Source organism: Acomys minous (assembly GCF_964271855.1).
Source record: "Acomys minous genome assembly, chromosome: 3".
Taxonomy (NCBI): Eukaryota; Metazoa; Chordata; class Mammalia; order Rodentia; family Muridae; genus Acomys; species Acomys minous.
In genome coordinates, this window is record NC_140485.1 from 84679897 (window position 1) to 84701298 (window position 21402).

Consider the following 21402-nt stretch of genomic DNA (forward strand, 5'->3'; position numbering starts at 1 on the left):
ATGCAAAAAGAAGTTAAAAAAAAATCCACTCAAGTATCAAAGAACAAAATTACAGCAATTTAAAGATCTCAACTGGCTTTATTTTCAACTCTCCTCCTCCTCTTCCTCCTCCTTCTTTTTGAGAGAGGATTTCAGTGTAGTTTTGCTGTCCTGGACTCTCTTTGTAGACCAGGCTGGCCTCGAACTCATGAAGATATGCCTGCCTCTGCCTCTCGAGTGCTGGAAGTAAAGGCATGTGCCACTACGCCTGGCTTCTTTCCAATTCTTGATGTCTCATACCATGAAATATACCTAGTGTTCCAACAGGCCAGGCAGAGAAAATAGGCTGTGTAGACAGAGAAGAACTGAAGAGAGCAGAGACAAAGGTCAAAAGATCCATTGTCATTTCAAAATTGGTTTTCTTGTAAAGTAGGTACAGGAATAGAAAGCAATGGGCAAATGACAGTGGCTCACCCCAAGCCCCTTCAACCCCCTGCTCTGTGCAAGGGAGAATGGGGATGAAACTTCATCAGCAGCCCCACTAAGAACAGCCTGGGGTGGGACACATGGTTGTGTGCTCTATTTCCTCTAAAGATGACATCAGCAGCCTAGTTCTGTCTTTGTGACATGAACTTTAGCATGAACAACTGCATTTAAGCTATTTGTGAATGGGTTTGGGGTGTGCACGTATGCACAGTCAGGTGACTGATGCATATATGTACAAGTCTGAATGTGGAGGCCTGGAGGATAACTTCTCCTGTCATCTTCAGGAGCATCAGCTACTGCCTTTGAGATAAGAGTCCTTCAGTGGCCTAGAGCTTATGAATTAGGCTAGACTGCCTGGCAGGCAAGGCCCTCTTGTCTCCCCAGCCCAGATACTACAAGTACACATGGCACACACACCACCATCCTTGGCGGTTTGTTTGTTAGTTTCTTTGTTTGCTTGTTTGTTTGCTTCAGACAGGGTTTCTCTGTGTAGCCTTGGCTGTCCTGGACTGGCTTTGTAGACCAAGCCAGCCTCAAACTCACAGCAATCCACCTGCCTTTGCCTCTCCAAGTGCTAGCATTAAAGGTGTGCACCACCACACCTGGCTTATCCTTGGCATTTTTAAGTTGGTTCTAGAACCGGTGTCTTTGTACTTGCAAAGCAAACACTTTACAGACTGAGCCATACTCGAGCTCTTTGGGTTTTTAGCTTGTCTACTGTGCCCAGTCCAAAAGAATGGCCCCCTGTGATCCTTCTGTAATATAAGAAACAATCTTGGGCTGGAGAGACGGCTCAGAGGTTAAGAGCACTGGCTGCTCTTCCAAAGATCCCATGTTCAATTCCCAGCAACCACATGGTGGCTCACAACCATCTATAATGAGATCTGGTGCCCTCTTCTGGTGTTTAAGTGTACATGCAAACAGAACACTGTATACATAATAAATAAAAATCTTTTTTTTTCCTCAGTGTTCAGTTTCCTTTAGTGACCCCCATCTTCTTTGGAGGGTGGGTGCAGGCAGCTAGGCAACTGCAAGACATGTTCACTTGAAGATCTTGCCTTGATGGAGGGCTTCGCCCACATGATGGAAGGCCCGCTCCCAGGCAAAGTACTCTGGAACCAAAGTCTGGGTCTCCTCGCTACCAGAATCCAGTTTCCAGCGTGTATACCATGGTCCTCCTGCCAATCTGGACTCAGCAGAAAGACAAGTTCTTGCCCTTGGAAGACCCAAATGCCAGAAACGGAGCTGCTGTTGTTGGTAGCAAAGGCATCTGAGAGATCCAGCCTAACTCCGTTTTGAAGCAGGGCCAAAAAGGCCCAGAGGAATTCCACCCTGCAGAACTGACAACTCTAGCCCACACAAACAGGAACTTACCCTACTCGCCCCCTCCGGCCTGAGGCACAGTTTTAGAACTACCCAATAGGATTAAAGGTCAGAGGCATAGTTATAGAGTTACCCAATAGAATTAAAGGTCATGTTAAGTAGCCAATAGGATTGTTACAAATCTGGCTTTAAGAAAAGTATAAGAGGGGCTGGGGAGCTGGCTCCGTTGTTAAGAGCGCTGCCTGCTCTTCCAAAGGTCCTGAGTTCAATTCCCGGCAACCACGTGGTGGCTTCCATCTGTAATGTAATCTGATGCCCTTTCCTGGAGATAAAGTACTCATATACAATAAATGAAAGTACAAGAACCCAGTGCTCTGGTTCCTCTCCCTGGGGTTGCCTCTCTCTCAGGTGCAGGTGGACCCCCTTGCGTTTGCATTGAACTGGCCTCCCACAGTAGACCCTCGTGGTTAGAGTATCACACATTCTTCCTCAGTTTGTCCAATCGCTGGAACATTCCAGTGATGAGGTTGCAACCCATGAAGGTCTGGGAGAGCTCTTCAGGGAAGCCGTACTCCGCATACCACAGGGACCACCCATCCTTATCAAAAGGGTCCCCGAAATATGGCAGGGCCACAGAGAAGGTGTCCTCATTGGAGTACTTACGCGGAAACTCATCCAACACATCAAGGTACTCTTGAGCAGGTGAGCAAAAGTGGCCTTGGCCTTGGGCTCAGCAGCCTGTGCCTGCTCACACTCGTCCATCTCCTCCTACTCAGGAGCTGGGGCAGCTGCCTCCTTTTTCTCTTTCTGCTCAGCCTGGGGCTTCTGCTTCTCTTTTCGTGAACCCCTTTCTTTCCTTGGGGTGTCCTTTTTAGGTTGGCTCGCTGCAAACTTAACATCAGACTGTGCCATCTCCCACACAGCTTTACTTCCCCCAAGACTGCCAGGATCTGCTGCTGGTTAATGCTGGTAAGGAACCACCGATTGGTATTGGGGAAGGCCTGCCGAAAAGAAGGCTCTAAGGCCTGTTTATAGAGCCACAGCAGGAGGCAGACAACTGTGATATCAGGCAGTGCCGCTCGCTCATCCACCAGAAAAGTCCTTGTCTTAAGTGTGCGTCCAGCAGCCCCAGGATTCGCATCACCTCCTCTTTTGCATTTTCGGGGGCCTGTTTGTTGTGGTGCGTGATGCCCAAGGTGAGGAACACCCAGGTGCTGGTTGGAGGAACGATGCCACTGTCAGCAAAGCTCACCCACTGCACCACCTGAGCTGCTGCCTCTGGCGCACTTCCCCCGCAGCTCCTCGTTGTTACGTAATAGGCAATGGCCTCGCTCTCAAGCACACAGAATTCGTCATCACCCTCAAATGCTGGAACCTTGTAGGCAGGAAATTTTCGGATAAATTCGGGGCTTCAGTTGGTTTGGCCAAAATGGAAGCGGGATGGTGTGGAGAGCACCCGACCCTGAGCCCTGCTGTACTGAGCGCCATGAGGGCCCTGAAAGATCTCCAGTTTTCAGGACACATGTAAAGGGTCCCAGCCGTCATGGTGATTCTGCAGAGAAAGGGACTGGCAATAAATGAAAATCTTTAAGAAGGAAAGAAAAGGAAACAATCTCAGGCTAAGGATATCGCTCAGTGGTGAAACACTTGCCTGGAAACGCAAGAAGCCCTGGATTCCAGCACCATGAAAAAGTAAGTAAATAATAAAAACCATTTTGGCTGGTAATTGATTCTTTGTGACCCTCCTCCATTATTAAGGCCTAGGGTGACGTCACCAAATCCTTCCACTGTCTAGTCTGTGGCCTTCAAAGAACCTCTAAAGCTCCTACTTCCTCTTTCCTCTATCTCCTCCATCTTATTCATCCCCCACTCCCTCACCTCACACTTTTTTCTTTTTTTTTTTTAAAGATTTTATTTATTTATTAGGTATACAGTACTCTGGCCCCATGTGTGCCTGCAGGCCAGAAGACGGCACCAGATCTCATTGTGGATGGCTATGAGCCACCATATGGTTGCTGGGAATTGAACTCAGGATCTTTGGAAGAGCAGACAGTGCTCTTAACCTCTGAGCCATCTCTCCAGCCCACCCCACACTTTTTTCAATTGACACTCATAGGGTATCATGGGGCTATTCTGTATACACCTTCCAGAGCTGAGGGGCATCTATCTACCAGGCAAAGGCCCAGCCAGCACTAGGCAAGGTTATAATACACGTGCAGATCCTAGGGATGCAGTGCAAACCTGAAGCAAGGAGTTCATGGCAGGGCGTTGAAGGGAATGAGGGAGGGAGGGAAGGAGAGAGCCAGAAGCCAGCGTTCTGAGTGGCTTCTCGTTTCTCACAGACTCAATGATGACATCAAAGTATGGGGTCATTCTATATAAATGCACCCTATGGCAGTAGAATCCTGATGGTCCCTACCCAACTGCAGCAGGCACAGGGTCTCACGGGGCAACACTGTGGATCATATAATCTGTCTACCCTCTGCAGGGTTAGGCCCAACAACACACAGAGACACACAAGACAAGAGAGCTGACCATCAAGAGCAGGAGGGGGCTGGAGAGATGGCCCAGTGCTTAAGAGCACTGCCTGCTCTTCCAAAGGACCCAGGTTCAATTCCCAGCAACCACATGGTAGCTCACAACTGTCTGTAACTCCAAGATCTGACACCCTCACACCAATGCACATAAATTAAAATTAAATAAGATATATTTTTTTAAAAAAAAGACCAAGAGCAGGAAAGGGCAGGAGGCAAATGACAGGGCCAAGGAGAGTGACAGAGTGACGCCTTTCTGGAGCCCTGGATCCCCCATCTTCATGCAGTTCTGCTCCTGTGTTCTGAGACATTGCATGAGACACTCCATGGTGGAGCTGCCCTAATTAGCTCCAGACATATGTTCGCTAAAGCTGAACAGCACCAAAACATGCTAACACTGTTAGTGCTGGGGGTGGAACCCAGGGCATTACATATGCCAAGCACATATTCTTCCATGGAGATACATCTGGGAACTCATTAGTCCCACATCGATCTTAAAATGCCATGTCCTTTCTGAGAACTTGAATACCTCCCCAAATCCTTGCCTATTCTCACTCAAACCCTTCACAGTTTTGTCCTGGAGGTGTTCTTATCCAGCAGCTCAGGCCTTCCCATTTTTTCCGAGTCAAATGTCCCAGTACTCACTACATCCTACCTCATCTCCTGTCCCCCAAGTGATCCTGACCAGGTTAGACTCTTCTTGAAGATTTGTTTTTGCAACAAGTACTAAGGTTCTTGGGCTCCTTTATGACAGGAGACTACAAAGAAGAAGGAGGTGACCAGAGAGTCACGTTTTGGCACATCTGAGCTATCAGGTCGGTGCCCTGTCCCCAGGTGGTAAAAATAGCTGGAACTGCCATCATCACATCTGACGACAGGTGCAGGACTTCTGGACTGCCCAGCCTCTCAGCCAAGACCCAAGTAGAAAGATTTATAGTGCAGGTATGACGTGAAGACAGACCACAGGCAAAAAAGAGCCAGGCAATACCAGCTGGGTTTCTGGGCAGTCGTAGCAAGTGATTTAACATGGGCCAACCCTGAGGACTCAGCTGAGAATCCCTAGAGGATGTGTGTTTGCTGATCAGGAGCTAAACACGCTGTCAACGTTTACACCCCTCAAGGAAGTGTAAAATGACCAACACTGCCACCAGGTGGTAGATGTCTGCCTTTGCCTTCCGCGCTATTTCTGTCCTGTGTAAGCTTGTAATTGGCGCCTAGACAAACCAACCATAGCATAAGACATTCCTTAAAGGACGCCACCATCCCTTAAGTCCAGGAGAGCTGCCACAATACGAGATGCACAGAGAAGACCCTCTCAAAACAATCCGTGTGCACAGGATGACCCCCCAGAGGCAGATGGGCAGTTCTGACCTCAAGGATTCTGACCCTGGAGAAGCAGGTGAGAGATCTGGTTCTGTATGTTCGAGACACATAGTTGATGGGGTTGGCTGGGTGTATAAGACTTATTTAGTTGGGCTGGAGAGATGGCTCAGTGGTTAAGAGTGGTGCCTGCTCTTCCAAAGGTCCTGAGTTCAATTCCCAACAACCACATGGTGGCTCACAACCATCTGTAATGTGATATGGTGCCCTCTTCTGGCTTGCAGGAGTACATGCAAGCAGAGCACTGTATACATAATAATATATAAATAAATCTTTTTTTAAAAAAGACTTATTTAGTTAATAAGTAGGTTATATTTTATGAATGTATAATTGGATTCACTTTAAAATGTAGTAAATTGGAACACATGGACTCTGAGGTTAAAAAAACAAAACTGGAGGGAAAGCTCCCATCAAGTGGCAGATAAGGATGGTGGAAAGAAAGAAAAAATGTAGCTCAGGATTTGTGTAGAAGCTCCAAGTAGCTTGAGAAGGGCTGACGTGGGGAAACCGTCAAGTTCTGCCTGAAAGCCACAGGGAAGAAGCATGCCCTGCTCTAATGTTCACCAATTTCCTCATATACTGCACATTTCCGGTAAAGAATTACTCAGGTCACTCAGGTAACTGTAGCAGCATCCCCTGAAGGCCAAGGAAGTCCCAGGGCAAAAGTGGGCCACTACAGCAGTGGCTGGAGTCACCAATACTCCTAAACATATGACAGAAGGCTTAGGAATGTTCTAATCCGAAGCCATGTTCACTGATAAAATGAATGAGGACACATGCCCATTCACATGCAAGCACACATACATGCACATGTGCATATGTACATGCTCATGAGCACACACACACATGTGTATGCGCGCAGTACTCCTTTGTAAAGTTGGACTTAGCTGGTAATTGTTACTAACTCTTTGGACCTACAGGAACATTCAGATATTTCCCAGAATGCCTCACCCATCATCTTAGTCCCCTTTGCTCATGATTAAGTTAACACTTTAGTCATTGTACAAAGCTGACAGTGTCGGACAGGAGAGATGGCTTATCGGTACAAATGCCTGCCGCTGAGCCTAATGACCCTAGTGCAATCCCCAAGCCTCACATGGAGGAAGAAGAGAACCAACTTTGGAAAGTTGTCCTCTGACTTCCACATGCATTCCAATATATATGTATGTGTGTATGTATGTATGTATAGATAGATAGATAGATAGATAGATAGATAGATAGATAGATATATTTGTGAGTGTGTGTGTGTGTGTGTAAAAAACAATTAAAGCTGGCATTGTATTGAGGAAGAGGAAAACAAAGCAGCTGTGGTGCTCCTGGTGAAAGGATACATAACTTTGTTTACGCTGTGATAAAAATAAATCCACTGCACAACACAGTGACTATAGATAATAACTTTTGAAAGGATCCACTATCAGTTACTTCAGACTCAAGGAAGGAAGGAGGGAAGGAGGGAAGGAGGGAGGAATGGGCTTGTTTGGCTCACAATTTGAAGGTGCAGGCCATCCTGGCAGGAAAGTGTGACAGCAGGAATGTGAGGCAGCAGGTCATATTTCATCTACAGTCAAGAAGCAAAGAGAAGTCAATGCTGGTGTGAAGTCCACTTTCTCCTATTTATTCAGTCTGGGACCCCAACCCACATTTAGTATGTGTCTTACCACTACAACTAACTTCTTCTAGAAACTCTTTCACAGACATGGCCAGAGGATTGCCTACCAGATAATCCAAGGTCTTGTCACACTGACAATATCAGCCATCATGTGACCCAAAGTGAATTTTAGTCAGGGCGTGGTGGTGCATGGCTTTAATCCCAGCATCCGGGAGGCAGAGGCAGGCAGATCTCTGTGAGTTCAAGGCCAACCTAATCTACAAAGAGAGTTCCAGAACAGCCAGGGCTACACAGAGAAACCCTGTCTCAAAAAAATACAACAATGACAAAAGCAAAGTGGATTTTAACTCATCACTAACAAGAACCATTGGAAACAGAACTTACATCACTTCCCTCCATGTGGACAATCCACAGTGCACATACTTTGAAACCTCATGCTGTATCAGGCTCAGATAATTTTATCTAATAAAGCTTAACTAGTTAGGGTAGCTAAGTAGGTGCTGGGTAGTCGGCAGCACTTGCTGCTCTTGCAGGACACCAGTTCAGTTCCTAGCACCTACATAGCTCTAACTCCAGTCCCAAGGGATCTGCTGTCCTCTTCTGGCCTCCGGGGCATTGCATGCATGTGCGTGTGGCCCACAGACATGCATGCAGACAAAAACATTCACAAAGAATGAAAAATAGAATTAACTAATTCAAATTGGAAATAAAAATAAAGGAGGTATAATAGAGGGTCTTTGTTGGAATAGAGTGAAAGAGAAATCCTGAAATGTCAATGTAAGATTGGACAACATTGAGCTGGAGAGAAGATGGCTCAGAAGTTAAGAGCACTGACTGCTCTCCCAGAGGTCCTGAGTTCAATTCCCAGCAACCATATGGTGGCTCACAACCATCTATAATGTAACCTGATGCCCTCTTCTTGCCTGCAGATGTACATGTAGACCACTGTATAAATAATAAATAAATAAATAAATCTTTAAAAAAATTTGAACAAAATCTGTGAAGGGTTGAAGGTGAGTGATGGCCACACATGGAAACTAAGACATTTCAAAGCCTGCATGAAGAACAGGGATCAGAGATAAAACTTGGCTGGTGGTGTTGAGAGCGACTTGGAGGACTGGGTAGAAAAGAACAGAAATTTTCTCTCGTGCAAAAAGTGTGGCTTTAGAATGGTCATGGAGTCAGAGTGGATGCGTGTTAACTGAAACTGCCAGCAGGTGGCGCCAGTGTGCCATTTGAAATAAACTGGGTCCTAAGGCTTTCCCCCCTAGATGAACTTGTACGTGTGGTATGTTAACTTTTGGGGGAATCCTAGAATTGGGATGATGTTAGGGTTAGAAATCCTCCTACATAGGATTTTTGTTTTGTGTTTGTTTTTGCCTCTTTTTCTATGTACAGGAGCAATTTCTATGCTTTTTTTTTTTTTTGAAGAATGTTTTATTTAACTTTCAAGAATTTCCATGTGAATTCACCATCAACCCACAGCCATATAAAATATATTTTATGGAGTCCTTGCTTAATGACCTTTCATATTTTGTACTTTTGTGGATTCAGTGTTAGTAATGTGTATTTTTTCCCAGAAAATGTACCATTTGTAGATTTTTTTTCCCTAATAAAAATCTTATGGGCCGGGCGTGGTGGCGCACGCCTTTAATCCCAGCACTCGGGAGGCAGAGGCAGGTGGATCGCTGTGAGTTCGAGGCCAGCCTGGTCTACATGGTAAGTTCTTGGACACCCAGGGCTACATAGAGAGATCCTGTCTTGATAAAAAGACAGAGACAAGACCTGAGTCTATAGCCAAGGCTATCCTGAAACTTGAGATCTTCTGGCCCATCCTCCCAAATACTGCTATGTAAGCTTTAAACTTTTTCTTTTCTTTTTTTTTTTTTTTTTTTTGGTTTTTTGTTTTGTTTTGTTTTTTTGTTTTTTTCGAGACAGGGTTTCTCTGTGTAGCCTTGGCAATCCTGGACTCACTTTGTAGACTAGACTGGCCTCGAACTCACAGCGATCCGCCTGCCTCTGCCTCCCGAGTGCTGGGATTAAAGGCGTGCGCCACCACGCCCGGCTAAACTTTTTCAAACCTATTTTATTTGGGGTTCTTTTTGTTGCTGTTTGTTTTGTTTGTTTGTTTGTTTGTTTTGTTTTTCAAGACAGAGTCTCTCTGTTACCCTTGGCTGTCCTGGTCTTGCTTTGTAGGCCAGGCTGGCCTTGAACTTACAGTGACCCACCTGCCTCTGCCTCTCGAGTGCTGGGATTAAAGGCGTGCACCATCATGCCTCGCTTCTCACACCATTTTTGATATCTCCTTTATAATATTTCAGAGAAATTTGTCCATTGTTCATGTTTATGCAAAACCAGTTGTCTAAGGTTATTTATTTCATTTTCATTGTACTTTAAACACCTTTATTTCTACTCGTATCTTTTTCCACCTCTGAGGGTTTTCTCACGCAGCAACATTTTGCCATCATCCCACACCGGTTTCACCATGATTAATTCTGCTAATACTTTACTACTCTATGAGTGTGATGCATTTAAGTTACACGGTACGGCGTCACTTTTCCTGGTAATATGTGAACAAACTCCTCTTCACCCCAGACAGGGCACTGACAACAGACCGTGGAAACATCTTAGTGAACCGCGAGTTTACTGGGGTCACTTACAGGTACAAGGGTGACTCGCAGGCAGCTGCATAAGCAAAAAGCCTGCCGCGACATGGGTACTGACTCAGAAACAGCATCTCTGGAGTCCCCTGTTAAAGGCATTTTTTACAAAACTGTGTTTGTTTCTCAGTATCTCTCTTAACCCGGCTATCACACAGATAACTGAGACTCATGTTATATTTATTTGTAAAGCTTTGCAGCACAATCCTGAGAAGTAGTAACTATTCTTAGCCCTCTAAGATAACCTGGCTTCCTCCCAGCACACATCTCAGGGATACTTGCACTTGGTAGCTGTCCTTGCTCCAGCTTCTCTCCTGATGTCACCTGGGCCTCTCCTCTCACTCAATCCCCCTCCTCCTCTTTTAACTCCTCATCCGCTTGTTGGTAGAAATCCAACCCTCAGGGGGCGGTTGGGGGAGCAGTGTTTACACAACACTGAGACAGGAGGTTCTCAGAACCAGGACTGCAGCCAGCTATGGGGCGAACTGAACCGTGTGAGTTACACAATAGCCTCCCTGTGTTCTGTGTGCGCATGCGCAGACCCATCGAGCTGGGGCGGGGGAGGGGGGGCGGGGGGGCTTCCCTGAAGCTACTGACAGTTTTCATAACACGAATTTTGTAACTTTCTGAGTTTCTGGCGTCTACTTATTTTCTTGAGCTTCCTATGTATGGGGCCTCCTGCTGCCTCTAGGAGGAAATGTTTCTGTTCTGAGGAAATACACAACTTACTGGCTCCCTTCCTCAAACTCAACTTTTGATTACATTTAAAATGAAGGATGCGAGCAAGAATCTGAGGGTAGTACATGACAAAAACGTGTGAGAAGGGGCTGGAGAGATGGCTCAGGAATTATGAATGTTTACTGTTCTTTTTGTTTTTCCAGACAGGGTCTCTGTCTGTCTGTCTGTCTGTCTGTCCTGGACTCACTTTGTAGACCAGGCTGGCCTCAAACTCACAGCGATCCACCTGCCTCTGCCTCCCCAGTGCTGGGATTACAGGCGTGTGCCACCATGCCCGGCTACTTACTGTTCTTGTAGGGGACCAATGTTCAGTTCCCAGCACCCATATTAGCTCACAACAGCCTCTAACTCTAACTCTCTCTGGCCTTGTGGGCTCTTGAACATGTGTAATAACATGCACATAAATTTTAAAATAATAAATCATCTTTTAAAATAAAAATGTATGTAACCACCCCACCCACTGACCCCGTCCTCACGAGGTAAGAGTCCAGATGAGTGTGGCCGGGGGCTCAGAGTGAGGGCTGCCGTCGCTAGGTTGTCATCAAGGTTCAGTCCCAGGTCGCAGCCAGGGTTAGTAACAGCCAGAATAAATCAAAGTGAAAAGACTTAGTCATTACATAGTAAGGAGACCATAGTATTTAATTTTTACTACTCTTAAGGGACTGACACAGGATAAAAACAGACCAAAGGAAGAGACTGTCCATTTTCTTATCTAAAGAGATGGGAGGGGGTGTGGCCCAAGCTGGTGGATTCCTGGAACAATTTGCAGAGGAATCTGCCCCAAACAGATAACCCTTCTTCAGACTCTGAACTCCAAAAGGTGATTCAGCCAGGGCCCCATGGACCCTGTGCTAAGTTCGGCAGCCTGAAAGGGAACCTGCTGTGCGTTCTCCCAGACTGAAGAGGGACAGGAAGGGAGAGCCCATCCAGAGCCAGACACACCACACATTTATTTATTTATTTATTTATTTATTTATTTTTGTTTTTCGAGACAGGGTCTCTCTGTGTAGCCTTGGCTGTCCCGGACTCACTTTGTAGACCAGGCTGGCTTCGAACTTGCAGTGATCCGCCTGTCTCTGCCTCCCGAGTGCTGGGATTAAAGGTGTGTGCCACTACACCCGGCATTACACATTTATTTTTAAATAATAAATAAACTGCAAATGAAGTACAGGAAAGGAAACATTCATGAATCCAAGTCACTAAAGTGCTTTTAAACATAAAATCAAGAGGACCACGAAGGTGGGTCTGACCTTCAGACAATCTCCAGATGTTTAACCATTGCTTAACCATGGCTCCAAATGACTTCAGAAGAGGAGGGGAGTATAGCTTTCTTTGCTATTTATACATCGAATATTCAAGGTCTATCAAGTGATTCAGAACATATAATTACCACCTACCATGAAAAACCAAGAATGTCCAAGACCCAGCTCAAGGGGAGTTAATAGAGCGTTCGTTCATTCATTCATTCATTCATTCATTTGCTGAGAAGCTTCTCCTAGGAATGTAAAACCTATAACCCCAGCTCTGGAGTGACTAAGGCAGGAGACCATGAAATTGAGGCTAGCCTGAGGGGCACAGCAAGACCCTGACTCAAGAAAACCAAATGTTCTAATTTAGTGACGAAGTCTCCCCCGGCCCCCCTGAGGTCCTCCTCAAACTGGGATGGTCTTGAACATCTCTGATCTCGTCTCCACCTGCTGAGTGCTAGATTACGGGAGTGTGCCACCATGTCTGGTCTATGTGGTGCCAGGGATTGAATCCAGGCCTTCGTGTGTACTGTCAGCTGAGCTACATGATACCGTGTCCTTAAAATTACCTTTGAACTTCAACTCCTCCCTGCTCAAAGTCTACAAAGAAGAAACGGGTGTTCGGACCAAGCCGACTGGTTCGAGAGGTTGCAGAACGTTCCCCACTCTGGAATCAAATGGACCTTCCCTACCTCATCATTCACGCAACAGCGTAGTGCTGCCTCTGATCCAGATGTTTCCGGAAGAAAATCTAACCCAAGGTGTTTGTCTTGGACTATTTGTGTCTCCTGGGAAAACGCATGTGAGAGATATGCTCACTTCTGACTTTCGGGGAGCAATCTGTCAGTCTCAGGAGGCTCCCTTCTTTGGGGGCTGGAGCTCCCGCAGCCCTGGGATGTGAGAACATCTCTGAGCACTGGACTCCAGGGGCATTTTCTTTGTCTCCTGCCTGGAAGAGCTGGACAGGTCAATGGCCACTCCTTCCAAGCTATCCTCAGGGCTCAGGCTCGGTTTCTCCGGACCTCTCTCAGGCCCGTCCTGAGCCTCATTAGCACCTTCCTTGAGATGGTCAAAGACCCAGAGTCTTGCCAGCTTCTCTTCGCTTTCTGTCTTTCTCGTCTCTGTAGACTTTTTATGCATCCCTGCATAAAGTAAAAAGAAAACAACAGCAACAAAATTGGTTTTGTTTTTGTGTTTTTAAAAAAGATTTATTTATTATTTATACAGTATGTATAAATGCATAACAGAAGATGGTTGTGAACAAACATTCGGTTGCTGGGATTTGAACTCAGGACCTTTGGAAGAACAGACAGTGCTCTTAACCTCCAGCCCCAGTTTTTGTGGTTTTTGAGACACGGTCTCTCTATGTAGTCCTGACTGTCTTAGATCTCAATATACAGACCAGGCTGACCTGAAACACATAGAGATTCACCTGCTTTTCCCTCTGCGGTATTTGGATCAAAGGTGTGTGCCTCCAAACCAGGCTCAAAAAGATTTTTAAATTCAACAACCAAGTATCTTCCTTCCTCCTCACTGTTCCTTTTGCTCTCTCTAGAAGTTTCTTTGTCAGCGTTCCTCTGGGGCCTAAAGGACAGCAGCAAGATAGCTAACTCATTAGGGCTCACAAAGGCCTATTTGTCAGCTGTCACTCCTGCAGAACTGCTATGCTGGGTGACACAGTGATTTCACATTTGTTTAGATAACAAAGTGACTCTGGTTCAAAGCTTTCTCATGTGACTGCGGTCCCACAGACGCCAGCAGGCACCCCCATTGGTGTGATTTCAGAGGACTTGGGTTCGGCTGTCCACCCCCACTTCTCTCTAATCTCTTCAGTCCTCAGGCAAAGTCCAGACTGTATTAGCCATGGCCATCTCCCGTTCTCAGCACAGCACCTGGCAGAAAAACTCTTTGTTGAACTCTCCCCAGCTTAAAAATCCCACTGTGATCCACCTGGCTAATTCACTGAGAGTGACCATCTTGCGACCCAAGCCTGCAAACTCTGAACCCAAATAGCAGTGACAGGTAGGAAGCACTCTAAGGCACATTTGTTAAATCATCCCTGCACATAGAGTGAAATGCTCTGGATTCTCTGTGCCCTCCACAGCCCTATTAACATCCCCACGCTAAACCATATGGCTTCTAAACTTTCTAGTAGTATTCACCGCTTTGAAAATATGTGTCACACACAATGCAAGTCTATCTGTCCACTCACGTATTTTGAATACATGTTTACCAATGTGAACAGCTTAAGGGAATTTTATCACACATGGCCTCCACAGTTCCAATGGAAATTAAGGCTCAGAATTAAAGAGAAATCGAGAGTCCAAACTGGCAAACCTGAGACCTCTTTGCTCTACAAATCAGAGGTGAGAATCCCGCCCACTCTCTGATCTTGCTCTCAGCCACCCAGCTTACCCAGAAGCCAGGGTGCGCAGGAGCCCTGTAGGCTGTCCGCAGAGTTGAGCACAGAGTCCGGCAGCGGGATGCAGTGGCGCACCATGGCCCCATAGAGCCCGTACTCTGCCATCACGCTGCTGCCGCCCCAGCGTTTCTCTCGCTTACGCCATTTGGCCCTCCGGTTCTGGAACCAGACCTGGTTAGAGACAGAGGGAAAGCCAAGGAGCTCAAGGAACGACACTATGAAAAGGGATGCCTGGAGGAAAGCCATGCGCTGCAGGACTCTGAGTGTACACAGGGTCCATCTCCATCCACAGGCCGGCAGGCCAGCGGGGCAGCACCCTCCAAACCTGCAGGGACTCAGCATCCTGGAGCTGAGTCAGGAGGCAAGAACAAGGGATAAAAAAGGACCCTTTGGGGCTGGAGAGATGGCTCAAAGGTTAAGAGCACTGCCTGCTCTTCCAAAGGTCCTGAGTTCGATACCCAGCAACCACATGGTGGCTCACAACCATCTATAATGAGATCTGGTACCCTCATGCAGAAATACATGCAGGCAAAACAGTTACTTAATAAATCTAAAAAAATAAAATAATAATAATAATAATAAAAAGGACCCTTTCCTGCAGTGTGTAAAGGGGCTGCTACAGCATTCCCTGGGTTTTCTGTTTAGAAAGTCCACAGGGGCAATGGCCCCTTCAAGTCTCAGACTGATGGATTGGGGCTATTTCTCTTGAAGGAAAATACATTAAACAAGTGACAAGATATCCGGAAGTTTAGAGCAGCGAGCCACTGGCAGCAACACAGTGTGACCACCTACTCAAGCTGTGTATGGTAATTTCTTTAAGAACTGAAGATGAGAGAGCTAAACATGTTTGCTAATACATCTTCATGCAGTTTCTAGTATAACATACAAATATGTGATTTTTTTTTTTTTTTTTTTTTTTTTTTTGCCTCTGATATAGAGTTTTTCTGTGTAGCCTTGGTGTCCTGGACTCGATTTGTAGACCAGGCTGGCCTCAAATTCACAGAGATCCACCTGCCTCTTTCTCCCCAAGTGCTGAGATTACAGGCATGCATCACTGTGCCTGTCTAAGTGTGTGATTTATTTATTTATTTTGTTTTTTCTTTCTTTCTTTTTTGTTTGTTGTTTGTTTTTCTGAGACAGGGTTTCTCTGTGTAGCCTTGGCTGTCCTGGGCTCACGTTGTAGACCAGGCTGGCCTCGAACTCACAGCGATCCACCTGCCTCTTCCTTCTGAGTGCTGGGATTAAAGGCATGCGCCACCATGCTCAGCTTATTTTGTTTTTTTCAAGACAGGGTTTCTCTGTGTAGCCCTGGCTGTCCTGGAACTCACTCGGTAGATCAGACTGGCTTTGAATTCAGAGATCCACCTGCCTCTGGCTGTGCTAGGATTAAAGATGTGCCCTCTACCCAGCTTTAGTGTGTGATTTTTAAAACATTATTTTCATTGTGGCATTGTGGCACTCATTTTGTGAATGAGGGTAGAAATTGGTGTGCCACAGCACATACATGGAGGTCAGAGAACAATTTGCAAGTATTAGTACTCTCCTATCAAGTGGGTCCCAGGGATCCAACTCAGGTGTAAGTAAGTCACTTTAGTGTCAGAAGCCTTAAGCTAGCAGGCCATCTTGATGGCCCACAATGGTGTGATATTTGAGGCTAGGCTACAGATAATGATGAGAGAGAGAGAGAGAGAGAGAGAGAGAGAGAGAGAGAGAGAGAGAGAGATGGAGGCTAAAGAGAGCCTCATTCTCAGTTCTCGAGTGAGGAGGGCTGCACTGGGCTCTTCTGAGTGCCTGTGGGCTGCTCACTGTGTGCAGAAATGGCAAGTTCTCTGCAGTATTTGGGGGAGAGAGAAAGGACACCACTGGGCACCTGTATTCGGTCTTCAGGGAGCTCTGTTTTCATGGCCAGCATTTCCCGCGCGTACACGTCAGGGTAGTGGGCCTCGCCAAATGCCTTCTCCAGCTCTTCTAGCTGATGAGCAGTGAAAACTGTCCTGTAGAGCCAGAAAAACACATGAGGAATGCCAGAAGGATAAAACCCATTTACAAACTACAGAATCATGTCTTTAAAGGTGTACAGATTTCCCTGTAGGCTCCGGAGAGTTACACGTCATCTTTGAAAATAGCTATACGTGGTTCTCACTGCCCACCAGTGGATGCTGGGCCTTCTGTACGTTCTCAGATGCTATTCTCAGAGACAGTAGTGTGTCCACCTAGGAGACACGGGCAAAGACAGCACGGACCCATACCTGTGCCTCCGCTTCTTCCTCTTGCCCAGGGTAGGGGACATCTTCAGGACACTCTTTTCTTCAGATGGACTGTCTCCATCTGTTGGCGTAAGAAGACGACTCTCTGAAAATGTGAAAGTTTTTGCTATATTTTAGGCATTTTAATGTGAGGGTTAATGTTGTGTGTCTGTTGAGAATATACTTAGTGAGCCGGGTGTGGTGGCACACACCTTTAATCCCAGCACCTGGGAGGCAGAGGCAGGCGGATCACTGTGAGTTCGAGGCCAGCCTGGTCTACAAAGCGAGTCCAGGGCAGCCAAGGCTACACAGAGAAACCCTGTCTTGAAAAACCAAAACAAACAAACAAACAAACAAAAAGAATGTACTAAGTGACACGCACAATCAAAGATAGCATCTCCGGACACTACCTACATTATTTCAATTATTTTTCATAAATAAAAAGACAAAGGTAGCTGGTATGATTGCCCTGCCAGATCACACAGGTCAAGTTGCAGTGGTGAGGTTGAGATCCAGGTTTCACATTCTGGAAAACCTGTACTAGCTGGCTGCTTCCTGCCTTTTCCTAACCAGAGTTCCACACCTGATGGATCAACCTGCTCCAGCTGCCTCCCCCTACCCTTCATGTCCATGCAGACCTTTCCAAGAGGCAGGATTTTGACCTCAGAATCTTTGTCAGAACTCACCCCACCCTGATGCACCACACGGTCCAGGAAGCTTATGCATCCATGACCCACATGTCCAGCGATGTATAGATTCCCCTGGTAACACCACCATTCAACTATTTGGTTCTCTACCCGTATTGAACATACAAAAGATCTCAGAGTAAGGAGAGCTGGAAGCCAAACTATTATCAGATTTATCATTCAAAAGTAGAATTGCCCCCACTCCCGATATTTTTTAAATGAGTAAAGACAAAAGCAATGAAAGGATGCCAGTTTTGTTTCTGTAACAATGACATCACCACAAAATGGCACACTTGGATTATAACATTCTATGTGTGGAGCGTCCTGAAGCCTTTGGATACGTGGAGTGAAGACGTGGCTACTGAGACTTGCAGCAGGTATGAAATACTCCATGAGTCTGGGAGAATTAATGCCCCCCAAAGTAAAATAGTTTTATATTGATTCATGGAAATGGTAATAGTAGCATATATCGGGTTTATAACCCAGTATTTAAATGAATGGCAACTATTTCTTTTCTGCTCTTTCTTTTTTCTTTTTTTTTCTTTTTTTTTTAAGGCGACAGAATTTCTCACCAGTCATACGATGCTGTTTCTGCAGGAAATGCCCTGGCAGAAGAAAATTCGCTTGCATTTTACCTTTCCTTTTATTAATATTCGGAGAAGAAAGAAGCTATCCCATGAAGACAGCTGTTTGGGTTTTAATGATACAACAAATAGAGGGTTTCATTTCATCCTACTAAGATAAATTAGGTTTCCCGCTGAGAGCCCGGCCCAGGGCCACATCGCTTATCAGATTCCACTCGGGCATCCCAGCCAGACGCTCTGCGGAACAGAGTTTCTTTGGATCCGCTTTCGTTTGTTTGTTTGTTTTTGCATAACTCTCTCCCCTCGGTCTCACACCCCCGACCTCTCAGTTTCTTGCCCTGTGGAGTGGAATGTCTTTGCTTCCTTCTTTTTCTTCATAATCCACCAAGACACCAACCCACCCACAGCCCCCGAGAAAAATAGGTGGACTCCGAACAAAACGTGAGTCTAACTACAATAAAGTAGGCGATGCGTCTCTCACGAGAGAGAGAGAGAGAGAGAGAGAGAGAGAGAGAGAGAGAGAGAGAGAGAGAGAGACAGACAGACAGACAGACAGACAGACACAGACAGAGAGACAGAGACAGAGACAGAGACAGAGACAGAGACAGAGACAGAGACAGAGACAGAGACAGAGACAGAGACAGAGACAGAGACAGAGACAGAGACAGAGACAGAGACAGAGACAGAGAGCCGGAACTCCCTTCTCAGCACTAGCCCTCTTAAGCTACCAGTCAGTTCTGTCGATCCGGCTTTAGGAATACAAGACGGAACCCAGTCTACTCGAATCACTCGGCACCCAAAGACCCTAACCTAAGCGCTCAGAGAGAAGGACTGGCGGGTTTGGTCACAGGATCCAACGGAACCCTTGGTGGCTGTCCCCACCGCCTGCGGGAATAGGACTAGGAAGAGAAGCTGCGGTTTAGAAACCAGCAACGGCAGAAGGTTCAGTGGATCTGTCGGGACAGAAACCTTTCTGGGATCCCAGCCTTCCGAGGTCTGGGGTGTCTGGAAGGGCGACCAAGCGTTACCCAGGTGCTTCTGGACCTTCCAAGGATTGGGGGCGGGAAGCGTTGACTAATTACCCGACGTGAAGACACTCTCGCTGCGCAGCTGGCCGGCGAGCTCAGGCGGCGGGCGGGCGCGGGTTTGGGCGGCCGCAAGCTCTGGTCCCGCGGGCGGCAGAAGCCGCAGATCGGCGAGGAGCAAGCAGCGCGCCCGAGCAGCAGCCGCAGACGGGGGCTGTGCCCCGAAGCCGCAGAGGAGACCCAGCCCCAGCGGGAAAGCCCCGCGTGGGGGGCAGGAGCCGCAGAGTGCCGGCCGGGGCTCCGTGGCCTCTGCTGAAGCTTCACAGCTGGATCCTAGCCCGGGCCCCTCCGGAGTCGGCAGGTCAGCCTCCAACCCCAGCAGGTCGTTGATGGCGAAGCTTCGAGGGCGAGAGCCGGTGGGACGACAGCCTGGCGCCAAGGCTCTACTCCTGGAGCGTCCATCCGAAAGCGCGTCCCGTCCAGTCATGCTTCTTAGCCCTTCAGGCCAGAAGAGGGGAGTTGAGTCCTTCCTGGTCACCTGTGCAGAGTATGCTAGCTCAGGAGACCCCTTTTATGCTGGAGAGGCTGTCAGTGAGACCTAGACGGCCTAGAAGACGCCAATCAGCAGGGAGCAGACGCATCCAGGCTCCCACCAGCGAGCCTCAGACGCCACCATCTCCCCTCCCCTGAGTCGTTTGCTGGCCTCCCAGCTGCGGACCTCCTAGTCACCTCTTTTCTATCTCCAGATGTCCCTTACCCACCCCACCCCCATTCTCTGGAAGGAGAGGAAAAGTGAGCAACGTGGGCTGTGTTGTCTGCCCGTCCCTATGAACCCCACAAGTGCCACACAAGTCTCCCTTCTGGACACCCTTGGCCTTCCAAAACCTTCTCACATGCCCAACAGCCCTGTAAGATCTAGGCCGGTTCCGAACCACCTTCCCCTCATTACCATCCAAACCAGCGCCCAGTCTGAAAATTCCTGGAGGAAAGAAGTTGCCATTTTCTGTTTAAGCCACCTCCGGGCACTCCAGCCAGTCCCTCCCCTCGCTAAATCTTTAAGGGCTGGCAATAATAAAATGCGACATGTTCGCAAATTTAGAGGAGCTACGAAAGGGGCAGGAGAGAGTAGGGGAGGCAGATGTGAACTAGGAGGGCTAAAACCATGGGCAGGCTGAACAAAAATACACATAGTCCAGTGAAATTTTAATTTCACTTAAGCAATGGACATTGTTTTAATATACTGGTGTAGCGGTATTCGATTCAGCCATCCTAAATGGGGTCAGGGCGTGGAATAAACAGGACATTTATTGGGGCTCCTCACTGAGACTAACAAATTACTACCCCACTTTACAATTATTCAAAGACAACCTGATTGGCACACGGGGATTTTGTGTTTGTTGAAATTGGAGGAAATTAAAGCCTGTGGCTGGGAGCTGGAGAAATGCCTCAGCAGTTAAGAGCACCAACTGCGCTTCCAGTGGACCCGGGTTCAATTCCCAGCACCCACAGAGCGGCTCACAACTGTCTGTAACTCCAGTTGGCAGAAGACGCAACAGCCGACAGACATAAAGGCAAACGCCAATGCACATAAAGTAAAAATAAATAAATTTTGAGGGAAAAAAAATCGTGGTCAAGCCACTCTGTCTCTATCTCCAGCCCAGGTCCTCTTTTAGGACCCAGCTCTCTTATGTTTCTCAAAATCTCCTGGTTTCCAAACCCCGCCGGCTGTGGAGACCTACAGGGACGTGGCTCGGCTCCCTCCACGGGGGACGGGGTCAGAGCCCTGCAGGGCGCGTCTCCTTTGCTGTCTCCTCTGTTTGAGGGGCGCCACCACTAAGCCAGAGGATTAAACACCGGGCTCTAAGAAAGACAACAAGAGGCTACGAATTAACTTTCCATTATTAAAGGAAGACCCAAATCTCCCCTCCAAGCTGTTCTGCCGGATTAGCAAACCAGTAACTTTTCTTCAGGATAATTGTTTGTTGAATCTTTGAATTGCTCGAGAGAGAGGTGAGTGAGTGGGGCCCACCCCCACTTTTCAGCTCTGCCTGGAATGTTGCCCAAACCTTGCCAGCTAGCGGCTGTGATCCTTTGTAGATCCGAAGTCGTGGGCTCGTGGGCTCCTGGGCTCGTGGGCTCGAAGTTAAGAAAGACCCTCAGAAGTGCATTCTTTTGTAGTCTGTTGCCTGGGTAGGTGATTTAGCCGGGGGGGGGGGGGGGGGGGGGGGGGATCACCTGCAAGTACTAGGCACCAGAGACCTTGCACAGGCCTGCAGCCAAGGTCCAGATCTCAGAGGTCACCCAAGGCTCACCTCTCCTAGGTTCTGCCCTAAGAGGTGGAGGGTCACACAGATGACAAACTCCCCACACCCCAAGTCTGAGATACAAATCAACCAAGAGGTTGAGGATGGGAGGAGTTGCCTGGCCTCGGCTGGTGGGGACAGCCCAGGACAGATCTGTTTCCAACCTCCTGGGGAAGACCT

General features: G+C 47.4%; 1 protein-coding gene and 1 pseudogene across 2 annotated transcripts; both read right to left on the reverse strand.

Annotated features, from left to right (window-relative positions):
- Positions 1-1484: 1484 nt before the first annotated feature.
- LOC311593404 (elongation factor 1-gamma-like) lies at positions 1485-3333 on the reverse strand (annotated as a pseudogene). Its single transcript has 2 exons — positions 2268-3333; positions 1485-1749 (listed from the first exon to the last, which is right to left on the reverse strand). The product of its transcript is annotated as an elongation factor 1-gamma-like (transcript).
- An 8499-nt stretch (positions 3334-11832) lies between these two features.
- On the reverse strand, positions 11833-21117 carry VSX1 (visual system homeobox 1). Its single transcript, XM_084777967.1, has 5 exons — positions 18977-21117; positions 16628-16706; positions 16249-16372; positions 14372-14549; positions 11833-13098 (listed from the first exon to the last, which is right to left on the reverse strand). The coding sequence occupies exons 1-5, from the start codon at positions 19404-19406 to the stop codon at positions 12806-12808; spliced, it is 1104 nt and encodes a 367-aa protein (XP_084634093.1). The 5' UTR covers positions 19407-21117; the 3' UTR covers positions 11833-12805.
- Positions 21118-21402: the final 285 nt, after the last annotated feature.

Bases quoted from the DNA above. Each gene is read 5' to 3' on its own strand.
- VSX1 (XM_084777967.1), bottom strand. From the start codon at position 19,406: ATGACTGGACGGGACGCGCTTTCGGATGGACGCTCCAGGAGTAGAGCC. The intron at 16,707-18,976 runs GTAATTAGTCAA...TTACGCCAACAG, and splicing joins CGAGAGTGTCTTCACGTCGG to ATGGAGACAGTCCATCTGAA. The intron at 13,099-14,371 runs GTAAGCTGGGTG...TACTTTATGCAG, and splicing joins CTGCGCACCCTGGCTTCTGG to GGATGCATAAAAAGTCTACA.